General features: G+C 54.7%; 1 protein-coding gene across 4 annotated transcripts in view; it reads right to left on the reverse strand.

The window, feature by feature from the left end:
- Window positions 1-214: 214 nt before the first annotated feature.
- The window catches only part of ARHGEF2 (Rho/Rac guanine nucleotide exchange factor (GEF) 2), a 28434-nt gene continuing 11367 nt past the window's right edge, over window positions 215-17281 (reverse strand). For 2 of the 4 annotated variants that reach the window (XM_012733398.1, XM_004693827.2), the window contains 21 exons: window positions 14750-14894; window positions 12620-12687; window positions 12225-12288; window positions 11627-11756; window positions 11327-11436; window positions 11040-11186; window positions 10312-10562; window positions 10027-10152; window positions 9573-9690; window positions 9138-9386; window positions 7333-7409; window positions 6775-6944; window positions 5618-5685; window positions 4192-4392; window positions 3771-3887; window positions 3587-3654; window positions 3428-3463; window positions 3176-3226; window positions 2544-2981; window positions 2040-2223; window positions 215-1529 (listed from right to left, as the gene is read on the reverse strand). In XM_012733398.1, coding sequence (XP_012588852.1) covers window positions 1456-1529; window positions 2040-2223; window positions 2544-2981; window positions 3176-3226; window positions 3428-3463; window positions 3587-3654; window positions 3771-3887; window positions 4192-4392; window positions 5618-5685; window positions 6775-6944; window positions 7333-7409; window positions 9138-9386; window positions 9573-9690; window positions 10027-10152; window positions 10312-10562; window positions 11040-11186; window positions 11327-11436; window positions 11627-11756; window positions 12225-12288; window positions 12620-12687; window positions 14750-14894 — 2892 coding nt within the window. In that variant the 3' untranslated portion in view covers window positions 215-1455. Of the gene's footprint in view, window positions 1530-2039; window positions 2224-2543; window positions 2982-3175; window positions 3227-3427; window positions 3464-3586; window positions 3655-3770; window positions 3888-4191; window positions 4393-5617; window positions 5686-6774; window positions 6945-7332; window positions 7410-9137; window positions 9387-9572; window positions 9691-10026; window positions 10153-10311; window positions 10563-11039; window positions 11187-11326; window positions 11437-11626; window positions 11757-12224; window positions 12289-12619; window positions 12688-14749; window positions 14895-17281 lie in introns of those variants that run through there. The other 2 variants (XM_012733399.1, XM_012733400.1) reach the window with 2 other exon arrangements.

A 17281-nucleotide genomic window follows, 5' to 3' on the forward strand; every position in this document is an offset into this window, starting at 1 on the left:
CCAGGCTCTGACATGGAACAGGGCAGAGTGGAGGCTGAGCCTGAAATGAGTGACATCAGGGCAGGCTAACAGGAACTGTGTGGCAAGGGAGGAGAGGGGGCGACAGGCTGATGCAAATTCTGAGCAAGCACACAAGTGAGAACAAACACGTGTTCTAATATTGGCACCCCGACAGCCACTGGGCGCGCTGACTTCGTGCCTCTTCATTTCTATCCTTGTATTTGTGAACATCAACCACAGAGGCGGCGGCAATTTCGTTTGTTCATGCCCTGCTTCCACGAGGCGGTCTGTCCTTCCTGGCAGAGGACAGGGCCCTTTCAGAGCAACAAAGCTGGCCGCCCGGCTCCCCTGCCCACACCCTCAGGGCTGGCAGACAGCAAGAGACAATTCATGGGGTTCTAGGTCTTTTAATTTTCCCTGTTTTATCCTCTTTAAAAAAACAATCAAATTGGCAAAAAATGTCTGGGGCTGGTGGGCAATGGAGGTGTATTGAAAACCCCCAAAATGCACGCTGAGGTTTCAGGTCATGGTTGCTGAGGGTGAGGCCAGGGTTTGCAGACATCTCCCAATTCACCCCAGGACTTTTTTCCCAAATGGGGGGGGGTGAGCAAAGAATAAGTCCCCCCTTATTGTAGATGAGGGGAGAAGTCATTGTTCCCCCCATCTGTCAAGTTCTTCAGTGGAGATAGAGGTTTTGCTCTCTAATTGCCTATAATCTTCTTAAAAATATAAAACACGTGCAGTTGGCTTTGGTACAAAAAAGAAAACAACAACAACAAAAAACATTCTGGTCCTTGTGGGTTTCTCCCTCACCCCCACCCCCCAATAAACCATTATGGTCACCTCAACCTCTATTCCATCAACTCTAGGAAGCCCGGTGATTTCCCTGGTGTTTCCATGGAGGACAGAGAGGAGAGAACAGCAGTAGGAGCTGAGGAGAGTGGAGAGAGGGCCATGACCCTGCCCACATTCCTTCCTGAGGGGGCAGTAGCGTCCTGTGGCTGCAGCTTCCCTCAAAGACAGGTGTTGCTCGGGAGGGGTTAGAACCCAGCAGCTGCACTGTTAAGCCTGAATAAACCCCAGTAGTGTTAAAGGACAAGGCCCCCTGGTCCCTATGGCTTGGTTCCCATGTCCCTGGTCCTCTAAATCTCCTCTCTCCCTCCATAACTAATAAACAATAAATAAATAAATTTCCCTAAAGTAGAGGGAAAGAGGCGTGAAAAATTGGCATCTGTGGTGTAGCTTCTGGATGCCACCAGGGGGCACTGTGGTCTAATTCCCCCAGTATGCTAGATGGCCCCAGGTATCCAAGGATCCCCAAGAGCTGGCAAGAACAATCAATCAGCAGTTCTTTTAAATGTTCCCTCATCATTGGCAGAATGGAGTCCCCAAGGTTTGCCTCCCCCAGGAATGTTCTGGAGGGAGGGACTCAGGGCAGGGGCGGAGGGGGCCCCCTTAGCTCTCTGAAGCTACAGGTTCCCCGTCTCGACTCTCGGTTTCTTCTGGGATGTCCTGCATTCGGCTGAAATCTGAAGGAAGATGGGGCAAAGTTAGTCAGTAAGCAGAAGCTCCTCTCTTAACCTCAAGTGGGGCCAACTGCACCCCTACACTAAGGGCTCCCCATCTGTGGGCAGGAGGAGCTCTGAGAGAGAAGAGATAGCAGAGGTCTGTGAATCCTTGGGCGAGGAAAACAGGTGTCAAGTAAGTCAACAGACCCACACCAAGGTACTCTGTTCACTGTCAGTATATGAAGACACAATCTCATTAATAAAATGCCTAAAATTTTAAGATTATTGTATGAAGTTACAATAACTTTTAGTTGTTTTGTATTTCCTGAATCAACTAGAAGAACTTTGAGTTTCTGAAAGTTTTATATTTAGGAACTGATTATTATGCCCCTCCAAGAGTGACCCCAGACCTCAGGAATCATCCTAAATGTTCCTGTGTCCCAGGACAAACACACGTTTGTAAACCACAGCCACAAGGCCTCACCCAGGCCTGCACCCCATTTCTATTCCATGTCTCCGCAGGGGTCTCACCTCGTGGACTATGGGGTGGAGATAGTCGGCTGCTACCTTCCTCCTCGCTGCCAGTGTCGGGGTCACTGCTGTCCTGGAGCCGCTCCTCTGGGCTGCCCAGCTCCTGTCTCTCGCGATCCTCAAACGGCCGGTGGATAGAGCGCATAGTCACAGGCAGGTCTAGGCGGTCATGGCCTCGGCTGGACTGTGGACAGCAGGCAGGGAATGAGTAGTGCGACGCGCGCAGGCCTGCTCACCTGTGGGTAGTGGGCACTGCTGTGTCCCGAGACGCACCTCTCTGCTGGGACTCACCACGGAGTCCCTTCAGTAGATCTATCGCCAACAGGTTTCTGTCTGCACCCACTGAAATTTTTCAGTGCTCTAACCAGGATACTAATTAATACTCATCGAGTCTGTTGCTCCACTTTTTCTGGGTTCAAATCCCCAACTGCTTCCCCACTGGGTTCAAATCCCCTAGACCCTTATGTCTACCCCAGGTCAGTCCACTCGTCCAAGCCCCCTTACCTGCGGGGGGGTGAAACTCAAGTACAGGGCGTCGCCTGCAGGGAGGCTCCGTCGCCGAGGGTCCAGAGGCCTGCGGGCCCAGGGGGCCTCAGCGGGGTGGGGTTCTGTGTGGCCCAAGGCGGCCAGCTGCCTGCGGGCCTCCTCAGCCTCCCGCTCCAGCAGAGCCCGGGCCTGTTCGCTCTCGCGGAGCCGGGCTTCCAGGCTGCCAGCCTCCGTGGCCCTCTCTTCACCCAGCCGCCGGCATCGCCGCAGCTCCTCCTGCAACAGCGCGTGCTGCCGCTGCAGTAATGCCAGTTCTGTGGCCTGCTTTTCCGGAGCCACCGGGATAGGCCTGCCGGCCTCTCCATCCCGAGAGTTGGTTCGAGACAGCTTCTCACGCCGCTCGGGGCCCTCGGGGAGACGGGCTTCCATCAAAGTGTCCTGCTGGGCCACAGCTGCCTGGGAGCGGAAGGGGGACGGGAGGGCCTGTCAGAACCGTGTCTTCTCTTTACTCTCAGTCCCCAGGGCCCAGGTCATGATTCCCAGAAGGGTCAAAATGGGGAATACATAGAATGGCTTGTTGGGATGACTGCTCCCCCAAAGGACAGCTTGATTCTCTTTGTGGGTACCTCACATTCCCTCGCCCCACTGACCTGTAGGCCATGTAGAAGTCCATAGAGATTGACCAACCGCTGTAATGCTTCCTGAGGACAGAGGAGAGGGTGGGAACAGGGCAACTTCAGGATGGGAGAACTGACTAGAAGTTGACTAGAAGTTGAGTGTGGGGGTGGGGACAGTAAGGCTCTGGATATTCTGAAGTACAGATTCTCCCCCACAAAGCTCCATGCTGGCGTCTAACTTCTCAGCCTCCCTTCAGTTTCCACACCACTGAACGCCCATCTCACCTCCTGGGGAGATCGCAGCTGGTTTCCATTTCGATCCTGTACGAATGGATGAGGATGGGGAGTCAATGGACACACGAGTCCCAGTAGCTCCAGTCCCAGGACTGCAGTGTGTCCCTTCTCCATCCTCTAGCCAAGTCCCGACACCTCCTGAGAACCCACCTTTTGGCTGGAGTCTGAGTCAGCTCTGCAAAGTTCGATTGAGCCATTGAAGGTTCTGGCCTCACCGTCTGTTGAGAAGGGGAGGCTGAGTTCACTCCCAGGGACGTGGCACACGTGGTCCCTGCCACTCTCCCATTCTTTGACCTCTGCCACCCACTCCCTCGGCCCCTGCCTCAACACTCACTGGCAGTGACCCCAGGACTTGTGTTACCACCGTCAGGCTCCACGGGCAGGGCCGGCTCCCGGGGTGCGAGCAGCAGTTCCACTCCAGGCCCCACCAGCAGGTCTTTCAGGCCCTCCACTGAGGGAAGAGAGGAGGGGATGAAGGCAGGAACAACACAGAACCTGTGGGGGGCGGGGGGGACTCCAGGGCAGGGCCCTTGCCCAAGCAGTGGGTCTCACGCCCACCACTGATGAGGCCAAGGAACCGCAAAGGTGTAGAACAAGAGCAAGAAGCAAGCCCTTGCCCTGCCCTTCGAGCACAGAGTAAGGAGCAGGCACTCGGGGAGTTTATGGACGACAGGGCCTGCGTGCACCAGGGCTAGTCACAGGTCTACACTGACGGCAAGTGGACGAGCCAGGACTCTTCCCGAGCAGCCCCTCACCCTCACGGATGGCATCCTGCAGCAGCCGCTCGCCACGAGGGGACTCGAGGGACTCGGAACGGAAAAGGCCCCTGGGCAGGGTGGGTAGGGGCATCCCGCTGCCACCATCCTCTTCCACCTGGAAGTGTGTCATCTCAGCAAACAGCCCGACCTTCTCCTGCAGCAGCTCCACCAGCGCGCGGTCCTTCTGCTGCAGCTCCACTGTGGACGAGGACCGACGAGCACATGAGGGCCAGGGGCGCCCGGCAGTGCCGGTAATGGGGAAGCGGTCCTAGCGGTTAGGGGCCAATGCTGGGCAGAGTGGAAGGACTTAATTCTGTGTTTTTTTTGGGGTCAGGTATGAAAACAGAACACTTTTTTGTTGGGAGAAAGTAACATATGCACTATTGTTTTAAAAACTAAGAGGAGGGCCTTTCTGGTGACCTGGGGATTAAGTCTCAGTGCTACCGCTGTGAAGGCCCACCATGAAGGCCGGAGTTCGATCGCCAGCAGGGAGCTGACCCACATGGCGCAGGAGACCTCTCCTGTCTTGCCCACCGCTCCCCTCAGCAGGGTATTTCAGTCCATCTGCCTGTCTTGCTCCCCACTCTGTCTCTAGTGAATCCTCTCACCACCCACACCTCTGGCCTGCACCCCAGTTCTATACAAAAATAAGTAAGAAAAATCTTAAAAAAACAAAACTGAATTAAAATGATTTGTAACAGCGGCGTCCACAGTGTTCTTTTTCCCGACCTTCCTTTATTCAGCGAATAAATATGTGCAAGTTTTATTTGGGCACACGACTGCCCAGGTAGACTACATTTCCTAGCCCAACTTGCTATTAGATATGCCACTAGATATGGCCACGTGGCTAAATTATATAGACAGTGGGTGCTCAGGAGAGTATAAAGTCTCCTTGTTCTTTTCTTCCCGCAGCTGGAGTGCGGAGCCATCTATGACGGTGCGGCTGGGGAAGCCACTTGGGAGCTTCGTGTTGAAGACGGAAGAGCAGCAACAGTGCTCTGGGCTTTCCCTTCCTGGACTGTTATGTGGCAAAAGTCATCCTCTACCTTGTTTAAGCAACTGATTTTTGTTCTTTCTATATAATAATTAGATCACACTCTAATAAATGTAAGGTCCGACAGTAAAAAATTAAGGCTTAGTTTTGGTCACCCTTTAGGGGAGCCTAAGTGACACTGTTCTAGCGGTGTGACACACATACATGACACCCAAATACAAGTAGCGTAACCTAGTCCCATTATTTTTACACCAAAGGTAGCAGATCACTCACATTGTTTTAATTCTTGCTCTTTTGACTGAACAATATATTCTGGTTATAGATCTATATCAGTCTTTCTTGCGCCATCTCAGATTTTTAAAATAGTTTCATATCATCCCACCGTATGGATATATCAAATTATTTAATGAGCTCTGGGGGTGGACTTACTCTTGATCCGTCGCAGGTAAGCCTCATCCTCTGTCTCAATCAGGGGGAAGTCCTCCCTGGATGGGCATCTGGAGAGAGGACAGGTTCAGTTGGGGAAGGAGGCCAGGTGACAGGCCAGGACTCAGCCTTCCCTCCTCCCTGGGATGACTTAGCCAGCACCTTGCCCGGGCTGGATTCATTCCCCCTCGACCCCGACTCTTCTGCAGCACAGACCGCCCCTGTTCCTTGATGTACCTGCACCCCTCCAGGATGAGAGGCAGCACAGTGCGGGCTTAGGCAGCCAGACAAATGGGCTCAAGTCTGGGCTCCACCATTTTCCAGGTGGTAACCTCTCTATTCCCTCAGCTGAAAAATAAGGGTAATACCTTTTCCCCAGGTTTGTGGGTAGGATTACAGCAATATGACCATGCTCTGAAGATGTCAATTTCAATGACTAACGATTATAATGTTCACAATTACGAATATTAACACTACCAATTAAGAGTGCCTCTAGATCTGATATTAACAAGCCCATTACATTGTTCCTAGAAAAGGCAATTTCGTATTTCCATAGGCATTTCTGAAAAATGTTCAAAGTCTAAATTGCAGAATTAAAAAAAAAAAGGTAAGCTTACATATATAAAATGGAGAATTCATTCCCTAAAATTGAAAAACATCATACACATCCCAGCTGAAATTCCGGGGACATAAACCGCAAAGTCCACTTTGAATGCTGCATACACGCGACTTTCAGTCTCATCGCGCAGGCGCTGCCTGAGCCTGGCCCGTGAGCCCCTGCACTGCTGCTTCCTCGCCACTGTCAGGCGGCTTTTGTTTCTGAGACTCCTCTGGGGCCCACCATCAGTGCTTTCATTATCTATACTCGCTCTCACTCATATTTAGAATATAAAGGTAAAATGCAATAGAGTAAGCAACAGCCACTGCCTGGGAGACCAGGGCACACCTGTGTGACAGTGCAAAGTGTCCCTGTGCTTGTCGACTGACGCTGCCTTGGGAAGTTGGCCGAGTTGCCGTCGCTGTATAAAACACAATTGATAGCATCTAAGAATTCACAAGCCTGCCCTGCCTGGGCCACCGTGCCTCTCCCCAGCCTCTGTCTCACCTCCACAAGCTGGGTTTGCTCCCGGGGTGCCGAGCCCCACACTGCAGTTACTCACACACGCACGCTCTGCTGAATGACGCGGATCCAAGTGCTCCGGTCGTCCCGGGACGCTGTGTGGACCTCGTACATCTCTGGGGGTGCCGCGCTGATCAGAAACATCCCTTTCTCCTGGTTGGCGATGTCCCGCACGATCAGATTCTGCAGTGATACCACCGAGGGCTTGTCCTGCCGGTCAGAGGAAAGAAAGGATCAAGCCCGGGCATCCTGACCTCGGCTATTTCGGTATTCAACCTTGGAACACCCGAAGGACTGGAAAGTCAACTGACAATTTACAAGGCCAGGCCTGGTACATGCCTGAGAGGACTTCAATTCATATGTGACCCTTGACAATTTAAGATTTACTTCTGTCATCTGCAAATACAGGGTAAGAAGGCGCATTTGTACAGCAACGTGATGCGCATGCACAGTAACAGTACCTATTAGCTACTCATATCATATAATGGTTACAGTAACAGCTGTTGGACTCTGGAGGACTCCAGAGTTCTTTGGGCTTGAGCAGGAAAGCAAGAAGGGCCTGTAATAGTCTGTGCTGTGAAAGCAGAGAAGGTCTCACCAGGGCAGGAAAGATGTATTTCTGGTCCTTCTCTTGGAGAAACACCAGCACATCTGTCATCAGCAGCATCAGCACATCTGGTGGGGGATTAAGACAAGAGGACAGGCAGCATCGGAAAGCTGGTCTGACTGGCAGTCTCCCCATTTTAAGAACCAGACAGATTCCGTTGGCTAGGGCCCCTGACTCCCCTCTTCTGGCCTCTTGCCCCTCTTGCCCCACTGGTGACTTCCTCTGCCTTCCAGACCGCACACCACCCAATTTTTCCAGTTCAGAAATGGCAGAGGGGAAAAGATGCCTGTGTATCTTTAAAAAAATTTTCTGGGGGCTCTCTCTGGTGGCACAACAGATTAGGACGCAGCACTGCAAGCTGGCCACAGTCTCTTCAGTGCAAGTTCAGTCCTGCCCCAGAGCTAACCCACAGGACAGCAGACCTCTCCTGACCCGCCCGCTGCTCCCCTCAGCAGTGTATTTCAGTACATCTGCCTGTTGAGCTCCCCACTCTGTCTCTGGTGACTCCTCTCACTGTCCCTAAACCTCTGGCCTGTACCCCAGGTCTGTATGCATATATAAACAAATCTTACCAAAAAAAAATCTTCTGGGCTGCAACAGACCATAAGGGATCACCCAAGGCGTCTTTACCCCACTGACGCATGTTCCTGACCGTAGGTTCATATACAGACCTGTATGTCCAGCTGCTGGGCTTTATGGGCCTACAGACCCTCTCTGGCTGCAAAGTGATTTACATAGTGACACAGCAGATGTGTATTTTTCTATGTGAAAGGGTCAGAATGCTAGCAAGTAAAAAGGCTTCCCCATGAGAAGGGGCTGTCATTTTTCCAGCTTTCCTCTTGCTATCTAACAATGAAGAATATAAGACCTTTTTGGGACACCCAGCCTTCACCGCCCTGCCTCAGCACTGCCCAGCATTCTGTGCTTGGCAGGGGGCAAAAGTTGGGCTCCTTAGGCATGTCCCAAGGCTAAGCCACCCACCTCCTTCAACCCCAGCGGGGCCTCAGGCCCTGCCCTTTCCACCTCATCTGTGAGGTTCTCAGACCCTGCCTTTAAGTCTGAGGGAGAACAAAGGTCAATTCCCTAAAAGTCAGATGTCACAGTCAAGAAAACGCTCTCAACCTTCATCTTTAGCTTACTGAACTGTGAGCACACAGAAGGGGAGTTTTTTCGCTAAATGCTTCAGAAATAAAGCTCTCCAGTCTTGCTATTTTTAACCCCCCATGGTTTATATTCTTAGCTGCTGCGTGGGAGGGATGGGAAGGAGAAAAGGATGAAGAAAAGTGGCTGAGGAAGACTGGAACCCTTCAGCCCATGGAATGGGCATTTCATAATGCTGGGACAGAGGCTGTGGCCTCAGGCGGCAGCTTGCCTCTGTCCCTCACTCTGTGCTCTCGAGTCTGGTCTGCTATTCTCTCACCTTGTCTTAGGGAGCAAAGACTGCCAGTGCAGTCCAGGAAGAAAGTCTGGGAGTGGCTGCCCTGCCCCAACCTGCCCCGCCTGTCCCTATCTCTTCTCCAGCCTGCTTGTCCTTCACTGGGCTCAGTGCCTTTCTCTGAGCTTTCCAGAACACTGTCCCAAAGCTCCTGCCTGTTGTCTAAGATTCCAACTGATAAAACTAACTGCCCTGAATTTAACCTCTAGCTAACTTTCCAGGCAAGCAAGGACCAAGATCATGTATGACACAAAAGTCCTTCATGAAATGAAAGCCAGAAGTGGTAGAATTTTGCTGTAACCGACACCAAATTAAGATCCGACGTCCAACTCTTGCCTGACCTGCCAAGCTGACCACTGACCTTTGAAGCGCCCGGTGGCTGTCTTCCAGAGCAGGCAACCATCATGGATGAGCTTGCGCCGGAGAAGCTCTTCCCGGCCAAAAGGGCCTTTGCTAGGCACTGGGGTCTGGGCCCGAGGGTCCATGCGGTTGTAGATCTCCTGCAGGCGGGCGCCTTTCTCCAGCTCATGCACATCCTGGTCCACATTGGACAGCAACTCCTTCACCAGCCCCAGGGCTGCCGTCAGGTCGTGGCGCTCTTCCTCCATCCCTGGCACGGGGGTCCGTCCACATGAGAGCTGGCTCGGCCAGCTTCATTCCAGCCCCGGTTCCCATCTCTTGACCACACCTTGGGAGCCTGCCCACGTCGCCACCTCTCACCCTGTCCCTTCCCTTGGTGTCCACAAGCTTTTCTCCCCCAGGTGGCCCTCTCCTGCCTACGCCCGTGTCCCCTCACCGTGGGAATGCTGCAGGATGCGGTTGATGAGCACCGGGTACTTGGTGATGCGCTGAGTCACCAGCAGGATGCACTCCTGGACCCCATGCCGCTTCAGCACAGCAGAGCGGGTCACTTTCTGCAAGCGAATCAGTGGGGCTCAGGGTTGGAATGGGGCAGCGGAGGGCAACCAAGAGTGCCTGCCGGGCTCGGGGCTTGGAGCCTGAGCTCTGGGGCCCCAGCTCAGCCATTCACTTCATGGCTTTCCAGACTATGTCTGGAAAATAGACTAACTTGCCACAGGCCTATGGTGAGGCCCAAGCAGACAAGGAGAGAAGGGCACTGACTCCGCCACCATGAGGGCTGATGGAGACAGGGTACAGGAGAATGGGGAACGCTGAGCCCTGGCGGGTGCGGCACACACACTCCCCCATGAATGTGGCTCTCAAGTGTGGGTCCTGAGAGGTCTGCTCACCCGGATGAACTGCTGGAAGCGTTTGTCCCGGGCATACAGCTCCTTATATAGCTTTAAGGCTTTGGTGTGGCGGCTGCAGAACTCCGAGTAGGTCTTACGCATCTGCTCAGCACTGGGACCTGAGAACTAGAAGTTGGGGGGACAAGACTGGGTCAGCATATCCCCCCAAAGCCTGTCTCCCAACACCCTCAAAACTCCCACCAGCCCAGCTAGTTTCCTGCCTCTCCAGTTCTCCCTGGAGGTAAGACACACACAGTCCCTGCCACGAGTCCTCCCTTTCTGTACCTGGTTAATGAGCAGGTCCCCCAGGCGATGGATGACGAAGTTCCGGGTGCTGCCAGGGCACAGGGCCTGACGTCGGCGTTCTAACAGCTGGCTGAGGAAGCGCGTGTGGATGTCACTGAGCTCATCCACGCAGGGGAACAGGCCCTGGACCACTCCGGGCTCCAGCTGCAGCTCTTCCAGCATCCCCGTGCGGAAGAGGCGGGTCATGATCTTCAGTGTCCGCACATGGTGCAGTTCTGTCTGGATCAGCTCTGTGGGGACAATGGGACACTTGGCCTCTATCTTGGGGTGGCTGCGTTAGGTGGGGAGCCTCAGGGCTCATCTGAGGTGTTAAAACCCTTCCAGATTAATGTTCTACACCATAATGTTCTACATCATTTTCCCATCAGTTTTTACCTTTCTGTCTGGCCACCTCAAGGTTTAAGTGGTTTAGGGCAGTAACAGGTGTTTTCATGTCTAGGTTTTCCAGAGTCCCCAGCACAATGCTGGGCATGAAAGTGTCAGAGCATAAAAGAACTGATTTCAAAAAAGGGATAAAGATAGGTGCTTGGACACTCTTGGGGGGGGGAGGGAGTGAGGGACCTAGCAGCAATTAGGAGGCGCCAGGCAGCCTTAAAAGCCAGTAGGGTATATGAGAAAGGATTGTGAGAGGTAGGGCTGTAGAAGAAGGGCACAGATGAACAGAATCCGGAGAAGGAACACAAGTTTGGACAGCCCCAGGGGCTCACCATAAATGACATCCTGCTGCTTCATCACCTCCTTTTTGTGCTGCTGCAGAAAGCTGTTATCCACAGCAAGGCTCCAGGAGTCAGCCGCAAAGTCCTTCTCATCCATCTCAAAGTCACTCATCAGCTCATTGTAGATCACCTCGGCACCTGAACATCAGCGAGGGAGACAACTAAGGGCCTATTCTCTTCCTGGGACCCTGGGCCCTTCCTAGGTCCCTCCCACCCCCCATCCCTGGCTTATTCCCACCAGACACGCATTTCAGATGCCCCCAGCTAGGCACGGTCACCTTCGTCGATGAGGGACTCCACTGACAGGGTTCGATTGCGCATGTTGAGGGAGTCTGTGGACTGGGAGAGGATCCGGCGCAGCCCCAAGGGAGACTCATCGTTGAAGTGTCTGAGGGCAGGGGAGGCTGGCTGCATCACCCAGACCCAACCAGAGACCCCTTCCGGGGATGGGGGGACCCAGGCCTGGGGTCTGAGTTCTCCTTACCTGTCCATCTGTAATTCTTAACTCAGGGACAGGAGGCCCTCCCAGCCTCCCTGCTCTCCACAGCCCGGCTTTTCCAACCCTAGCAGAGGCTCACCCAGCAATGTTGGTGGTGGAAACACTCTTGGCTAAAGACAAGGATGAGCGGCCGCGGCGGGAGCCTAGCAGGGACTGCCGGAAGCTGTCTGAGGGGTAGATGGCAGAGCTAGGCCGTTCCCGGTTGGTGGCTGTGGGGGGCAGACACCGAACAGGCCAACGTCAACCTCCTCTCATCCAGGAATGGAAACAGTGTTGTCAATGTGTACAAAGCGCCTTTCTACTTTTTCTCTGAAATAAGCCTATGAGGAAACTGAAGCTCAGAATGTCTGGGCCAACCCTGCCGGTGCTGAGCAAGCATTCGGCACTTTAAGCACCCAGCTCCCTGATAGGCCAACACTGTCGCCAATACTCCCATGCAGTGTGAATGAGTGGTAACAACACAGGGTGAGACCAGGCTCAGCCAGCCCGCCAGCCACCCCAAGCCCTCAGTCCCCTTGGACTGCTCCTGTCCTGCCCCTAATCCCAGGAGTCTGGACATCCCCAGGGCCCACTAGTCTAGTGGTGAGGAAGGTGCTGTGCCAAAGCTGACCTCAGGGGGGCAGCAGAGCTCAGGCTGAGGCTGGGGTCCTGACCCCCTGCAGGGGCGGGCTACTCACTCTTACTTCGAAGAGAAACAGACTGCAAGGCAGTGTTGTTCTTGATCAAGGCGGCTTTCTGTTGCTGTGAGACAGGGCAAGGGAGAGACACCAAGAACAGCTGTCATCCAGGGGTCACCTCCTTGGGCATGGGACAGGAACTGGGCAGCTGGTCTCCTTGGGAAGAAGCTGGCACCATAGCTAAGGGCATCAGGGTGGCTGAGCCCAAAGCTGGGGAGGTGTCTCCAGCAGCAGTCTAACCCAAGAGGGGCCCCAGGCCTGGGGTGGAGGCTCTGGGCCGCCCCCTGATGAGGAGAGGGGTTGAGGAACACAGGGGGGGATGAATGGAAGAGGCATGAGGGCACCACACACTCACTACCCTCTCCCCCAGCCCTCTGCCCTCCCTGCCCTCTCACCTTCTGCTTGACCTTGGTGCAGTTGGCGAGGGTGTCTTTACAGCGGTTGTGGATAGTCACATTGCAAGCTGGGAGGGTGGGGTAGAGAGGGTGAAGGGAGGGCCAGGTGGTACGGGGGGCGGATACACCCACATGCAGACACCATCTCCCCCTGGACACAGTCTCAGAGACGGCCCCCAGCCCAAACTTCTCGACCATCACCATCCCCAGTCCCTTTCCTCCCACCTCCCTTTCCTGCAAGCAGGAGATGAAGTGAGGGGTGCGGGTATAGACTCCAGTTAAGCAATTAGGAGGGGTGGCCAATCCTGACTCCAAGGTGACCTGAGGGGTGGACTAGAGGGAAGATGGGGTTCACTGGCTGCCAGAGATGAGCTCAAGAAGCACAAAGGTGGTTAGAACGACAGATGGAAGAGCGGACGCCCACGGAGAAGATGGCACAGGAGCAGCTGGGATGGGGGCTCAGGGCAGGGGGGAATCACATTCCTTGAACATCCAGCAAACCCCCTACACTCACTTGGGACCAACAACCTTCTGTGGCAGACTAAAATATCCTTACTTTACAGATAAGAGAGGAAACTGTCCTCCAGAGCTCAAACTATGGCCAGAGGCCAGCGCTAGTGGGAGAGCTGGGACTCAGACTCAGAAATGCTGGCTGCTCTTTCTGCTGAGCCACATGTGTGCCCAGGACTCTGGTCAGGCCGAAGAAGGTGGAAAGCTGATGTATGGAGTGGCAGCACGGGGCCAGTCCTGCCCCTCCCCACAAGCTTGCTCCGCAAGGCCTGCTCAGTCTGTGACTCCCCTCAACGTGCCTTCTCTCTCCCTTCCAGGCCCAGGGAGTCCTGCTCTCCATCCGCTTCTCCTTCAACACCCACCCCACCTTGGCATGGGGAGGAGAGGAAAGGAAAGGTGAGAAGCAGCCAAGCCCAGGCCCCGGGACCATGGCTGTCCCCCTTTCCCCACAGGCCATCAGGCCTCAGTCGTCTCCAGCTTCCCTCCCCCGTACAACACCGGAAACTCTGCTAACTCCTTCAGACAATACCCAGCACCATGTTCACTTCCACAAATACAAGGCCAGCTGGGTGGGGCAGAGGGACAGACAGAAGTGGGGGCTGGGGCTGCCCTCACCCCCTGGAGCTCCCAGAGGGTGGGAGCTCCTGCCCCCAAGCACCTAGTGTCTCTGAATCGAACCTCCGCTTTCCACCTGCTCTCAAAATAGCGATGGCTGCCCGCCTCCCTGGTTCCCCTGGCAACAGCTTCCAGATTGGGAATTTTGTCAGTTCTCTAGAGGAATCTAGATTGGGGTTCCCTCTTCATAACTCTAAGTTGAGCAGTGAGGAAGCTGGGAGGCCTTTCTGGTTCCTTCCACAAATTCCACAGGGATTTAGGGGCTGGCGTTTCTGTTCTACTGTTCAATGACAGTCACACCTCTAAACCTGCTCTAATCAGAAGCAGCTCTTTGCCACAAGCTGGAGGTTGGGGAGGTGGGAGGCAGAGCAGAAGTCCTCTGTGTGGGGATCCTGGGAAGGAAGAATTCCTTGCTTATACTTTCTAAATGCAAGACTCCCCACTCAGACCTGGGTGAACCCCTAGACCCTGACACACACAATCCTAGCTGTTACCTTATTCTGTGTCTCAGTCAGACTGAAAATCCAAGACTAAAACCCCAATTCTTATCCTCCGCTTCAAACTACATAGATTTCGAGATTTCAGGCCCCACCAAGTCAACAGAAAGTGGGGGCAGAGGATCCTCAAGTTTACCCAAGAGGACAGCTAGCAGCAGTTGCAAAGCCAGCAGCTTTCTGTCCCACCTTCTCCCCCAACATTCCTCTTCCTCCTTCAATTAGTTCCCCTAACCCGCGGCAGCTGTTCAGGGAGTTGGGGGATACCCAGTGGACAACAGCTGCAAGGGGAGCCGTCCCAGTCAGCCACCCCTCCCCCAATTCCCAAACAGCCTCATTGGTGCCACATTCTGATGGCCACCAGCCCTGCAAGCAGGGGGTCAAAGCCTTTGGCCCTGGCATTTGGGCTTGACAAGGGCTCTCAGGGGAGAGTGACCCTGAAAGGACACGTGGCAAGGTCAGGTCCGGCAGGCAATGAGTCAGAACGACATTCAGGGTGCAAACAACTCACTCGGGCAGATGAGTGCTTCCTTGGCTGTGATGCTCTTGTTACAGGCATAGCACATGGTCATGCCAGAAACGGAGATGGTGGTGAAGAGGTGCCCATTGGTGTAGCGGGCATCCTTGGCTTCCTTCATCTTCTCCTTTTCCCGGGTCTATGGAAGGGGTGAGAGAGACAGCAAGTGAGGATGGAAGAAGCCGGTGTGTCCAAGGTGTCCAGAGACAGCCGAAGGGGGCTGGCGGGACGCCAGCTAAAGCAGCGGCCGCGGAGACGGCAGGGCAGCGGTGGCGGCAGCCCTCGGGACCTTGCTGGCCTCTGACCTACCTGGACCCTGCGGCTGGGCTGCCTCCTGTTGCCACTCATCTCCCTGGATCTAGACCTCACCTCGGCGTCCTCACTCCACCTCCCAGCCTGGCTCTGCTCGCCCCCTGAGCTGCTGTAGTCTTCTCTGTGCCGGGAGGAAGATGCGCGGAGAGGAGGGGAGAGCAGGCGAAGCAGAGGATGCCAGCTCACCAGCGCTTTAAAATCTATGGGAGTGAGCTCCTCTCATAACCATGACAACCAGTGCTGGAGCCACTGTCTCCACGCAGTCATGGCGGGGGTAGGAGATCCCCTTATTAGATTGGCTGGAGGGGGCAGAGTACCTCCACTGCGACCCCTTCAGCCCCCTCAGGCAGGAGCCCAAGCCTGTAACTTCCCCACACACCAGCCAGGGGAGCAAAGCCCCTCACGCGCCAGGAGGCGGCTTGCCCCTACCCAACTTCCAGGCTGGAGGAGCTTGATTCTGCTCTCAGTCACTCCTCTCCAAGTGTTTAAGGGAAGCAGTTCTGCGGCTGGTGTCTTGGGCTCATCCTGGCAGGAAGTCCCTCCTGCAGTCTAACTCCCTCTATTCCTCCTCCTCCACTTAGTGGCTCCCATTCGAGGGCGTCCTTGCTGGCATGTACTCTTCATCTTCTGCTGTCTGCAGAGCTGAGGCACATGTCCCTTCTCAAAGCCCAGAGCCTGCTATTTTCAACTCAGCTCCTCTCCAGTTTGCTCCCTCACCTCTGTGGGGCAAGACATCGCTGATGTCTTCTCTGTCCCTCTTCAAGCTTTTGAGAGTCCCTAAGAGCCTGAGATGTGAAGATGGGAGTCCACTTTCCACCTATTCCAGGCCCTTCCCCAATGGTCACCTGAGACCCCTGGCCTTTCCCTCTACTCTTAGGGGACAGACAGCAAGAGTCGACTACCCCACACCCCTCCCACCTGTCAGAAACCAAGATGCAGGAGCCAGGGAACCAGGGCTGAGGGGATGGGCCCCAAATTGGAGAGCACTGGCTGGGGCCCTGAGACAGAGCTGGAACTGGGGGAGTGCTCAGTGTGGCCCCAGATCTGATTCTCAGCTCCAGACACATTAAGCCTTTAAGTCTTTAAGGGGGGAGAGGAAGCTGCACTGGTCAGGTATTGAGGGCAGAAGGGGGCAGAAAGGGAAGTGAGGAGGGGTTGAGTCATCAGCACCGGTGCCAGAGGGCACTGGGCTGCAGAGCGCCAGGGTCTCAGGGCGCTGGGCTGGGCGCCTCCTCTCCTGCCTCCTTCAGAAGCTCGCTTGTCTCAAGACGAGTGGTGCCAGGCATCTCGGGTCATTCCGGCCAGCGGTGCCAGGCGTCTCGGGTCATCTGGCCACTCACCACCCCGCCGCCTATTATTCTCTTTCCCCTCCTACTGCCTGGTTTCCTTTCCGTGTTCCCCTTCTCATCATCTCCCTCCTCCACCTCTGCCTTCCCTTTCTTTAAGCTTTTCTACTGCCCTTGATCTGCCCCTCAGTACTCCCCACTGAGGCCAACTCCTCCCCCACCTAGGCCTTGCTAACGAAGTTCCGACCTCTAGTCTGACTCTGGCCTCCAGCTTCATGCTCCTTCCTTTTTACTGGTCTTCCTACTTGCAGAAAAGACTAGAAAATACTCCCTTTTATCTAACATCTACCCATGTTGCTCCACATTCTAGCTCTTTAGAGCAAATGCTCCCCTGAATAACCACTTACAGGGCCTAAAAGACAAAGTCCAAATACTTCACTGCCACCCCCTTCTCTGCTGCCCTGCCTCCCTGTCTTCTGGGACACAAAAAAATTTGAGGATTATTATACATGAGAGAAAAACAAGCACTCCAGAGTGGGTGGTGAGGCCCAACAGCTACAACTCCCCTTCCCAGATGACCTCTGCCCTCCGCCCTCAGGAAGCACCGGTGAGGGAAGGAGAGGACCGGATCAGCGCTCCTCTCAGGCATCAAGGCCCCACAGGCCAGCCTGGTCCTCTGGGCCCAGCCTCCTCCACCTGCCACACTCACCTTCTCCTCTGGAGATGCCCCCTCTCGGGGGGCCAGCAGTGGGCAGCAGCCCCAACAGCACATCCCAACGCGGAGCTGCCCTGCAGCAGGCGGCCCCAGCACTGCCTAGCGCTATTGTCCCAGAGGCGGCGGGGCCTGCCCCAGAGTGGGGTGGACGGCTTGTTTGGGTCTTTGTCCTCCTCTTTTCCAGGTATTCTTAGGATAATCACATCGGACCCC

This window comes from Condylura cristata, unplaced genomic scaffold (assembly GCF_000260355.1).
Source record: "Condylura cristata isolate star-nosed mole 26May11 unplaced genomic scaffold, ConCri1.0 scaffold00040, whole genome shotgun sequence".
NCBI classification, from domain to species: Eukaryota; Metazoa; Chordata; class Mammalia; order Eulipotyphla; family Talpidae; genus Condylura; species Condylura cristata.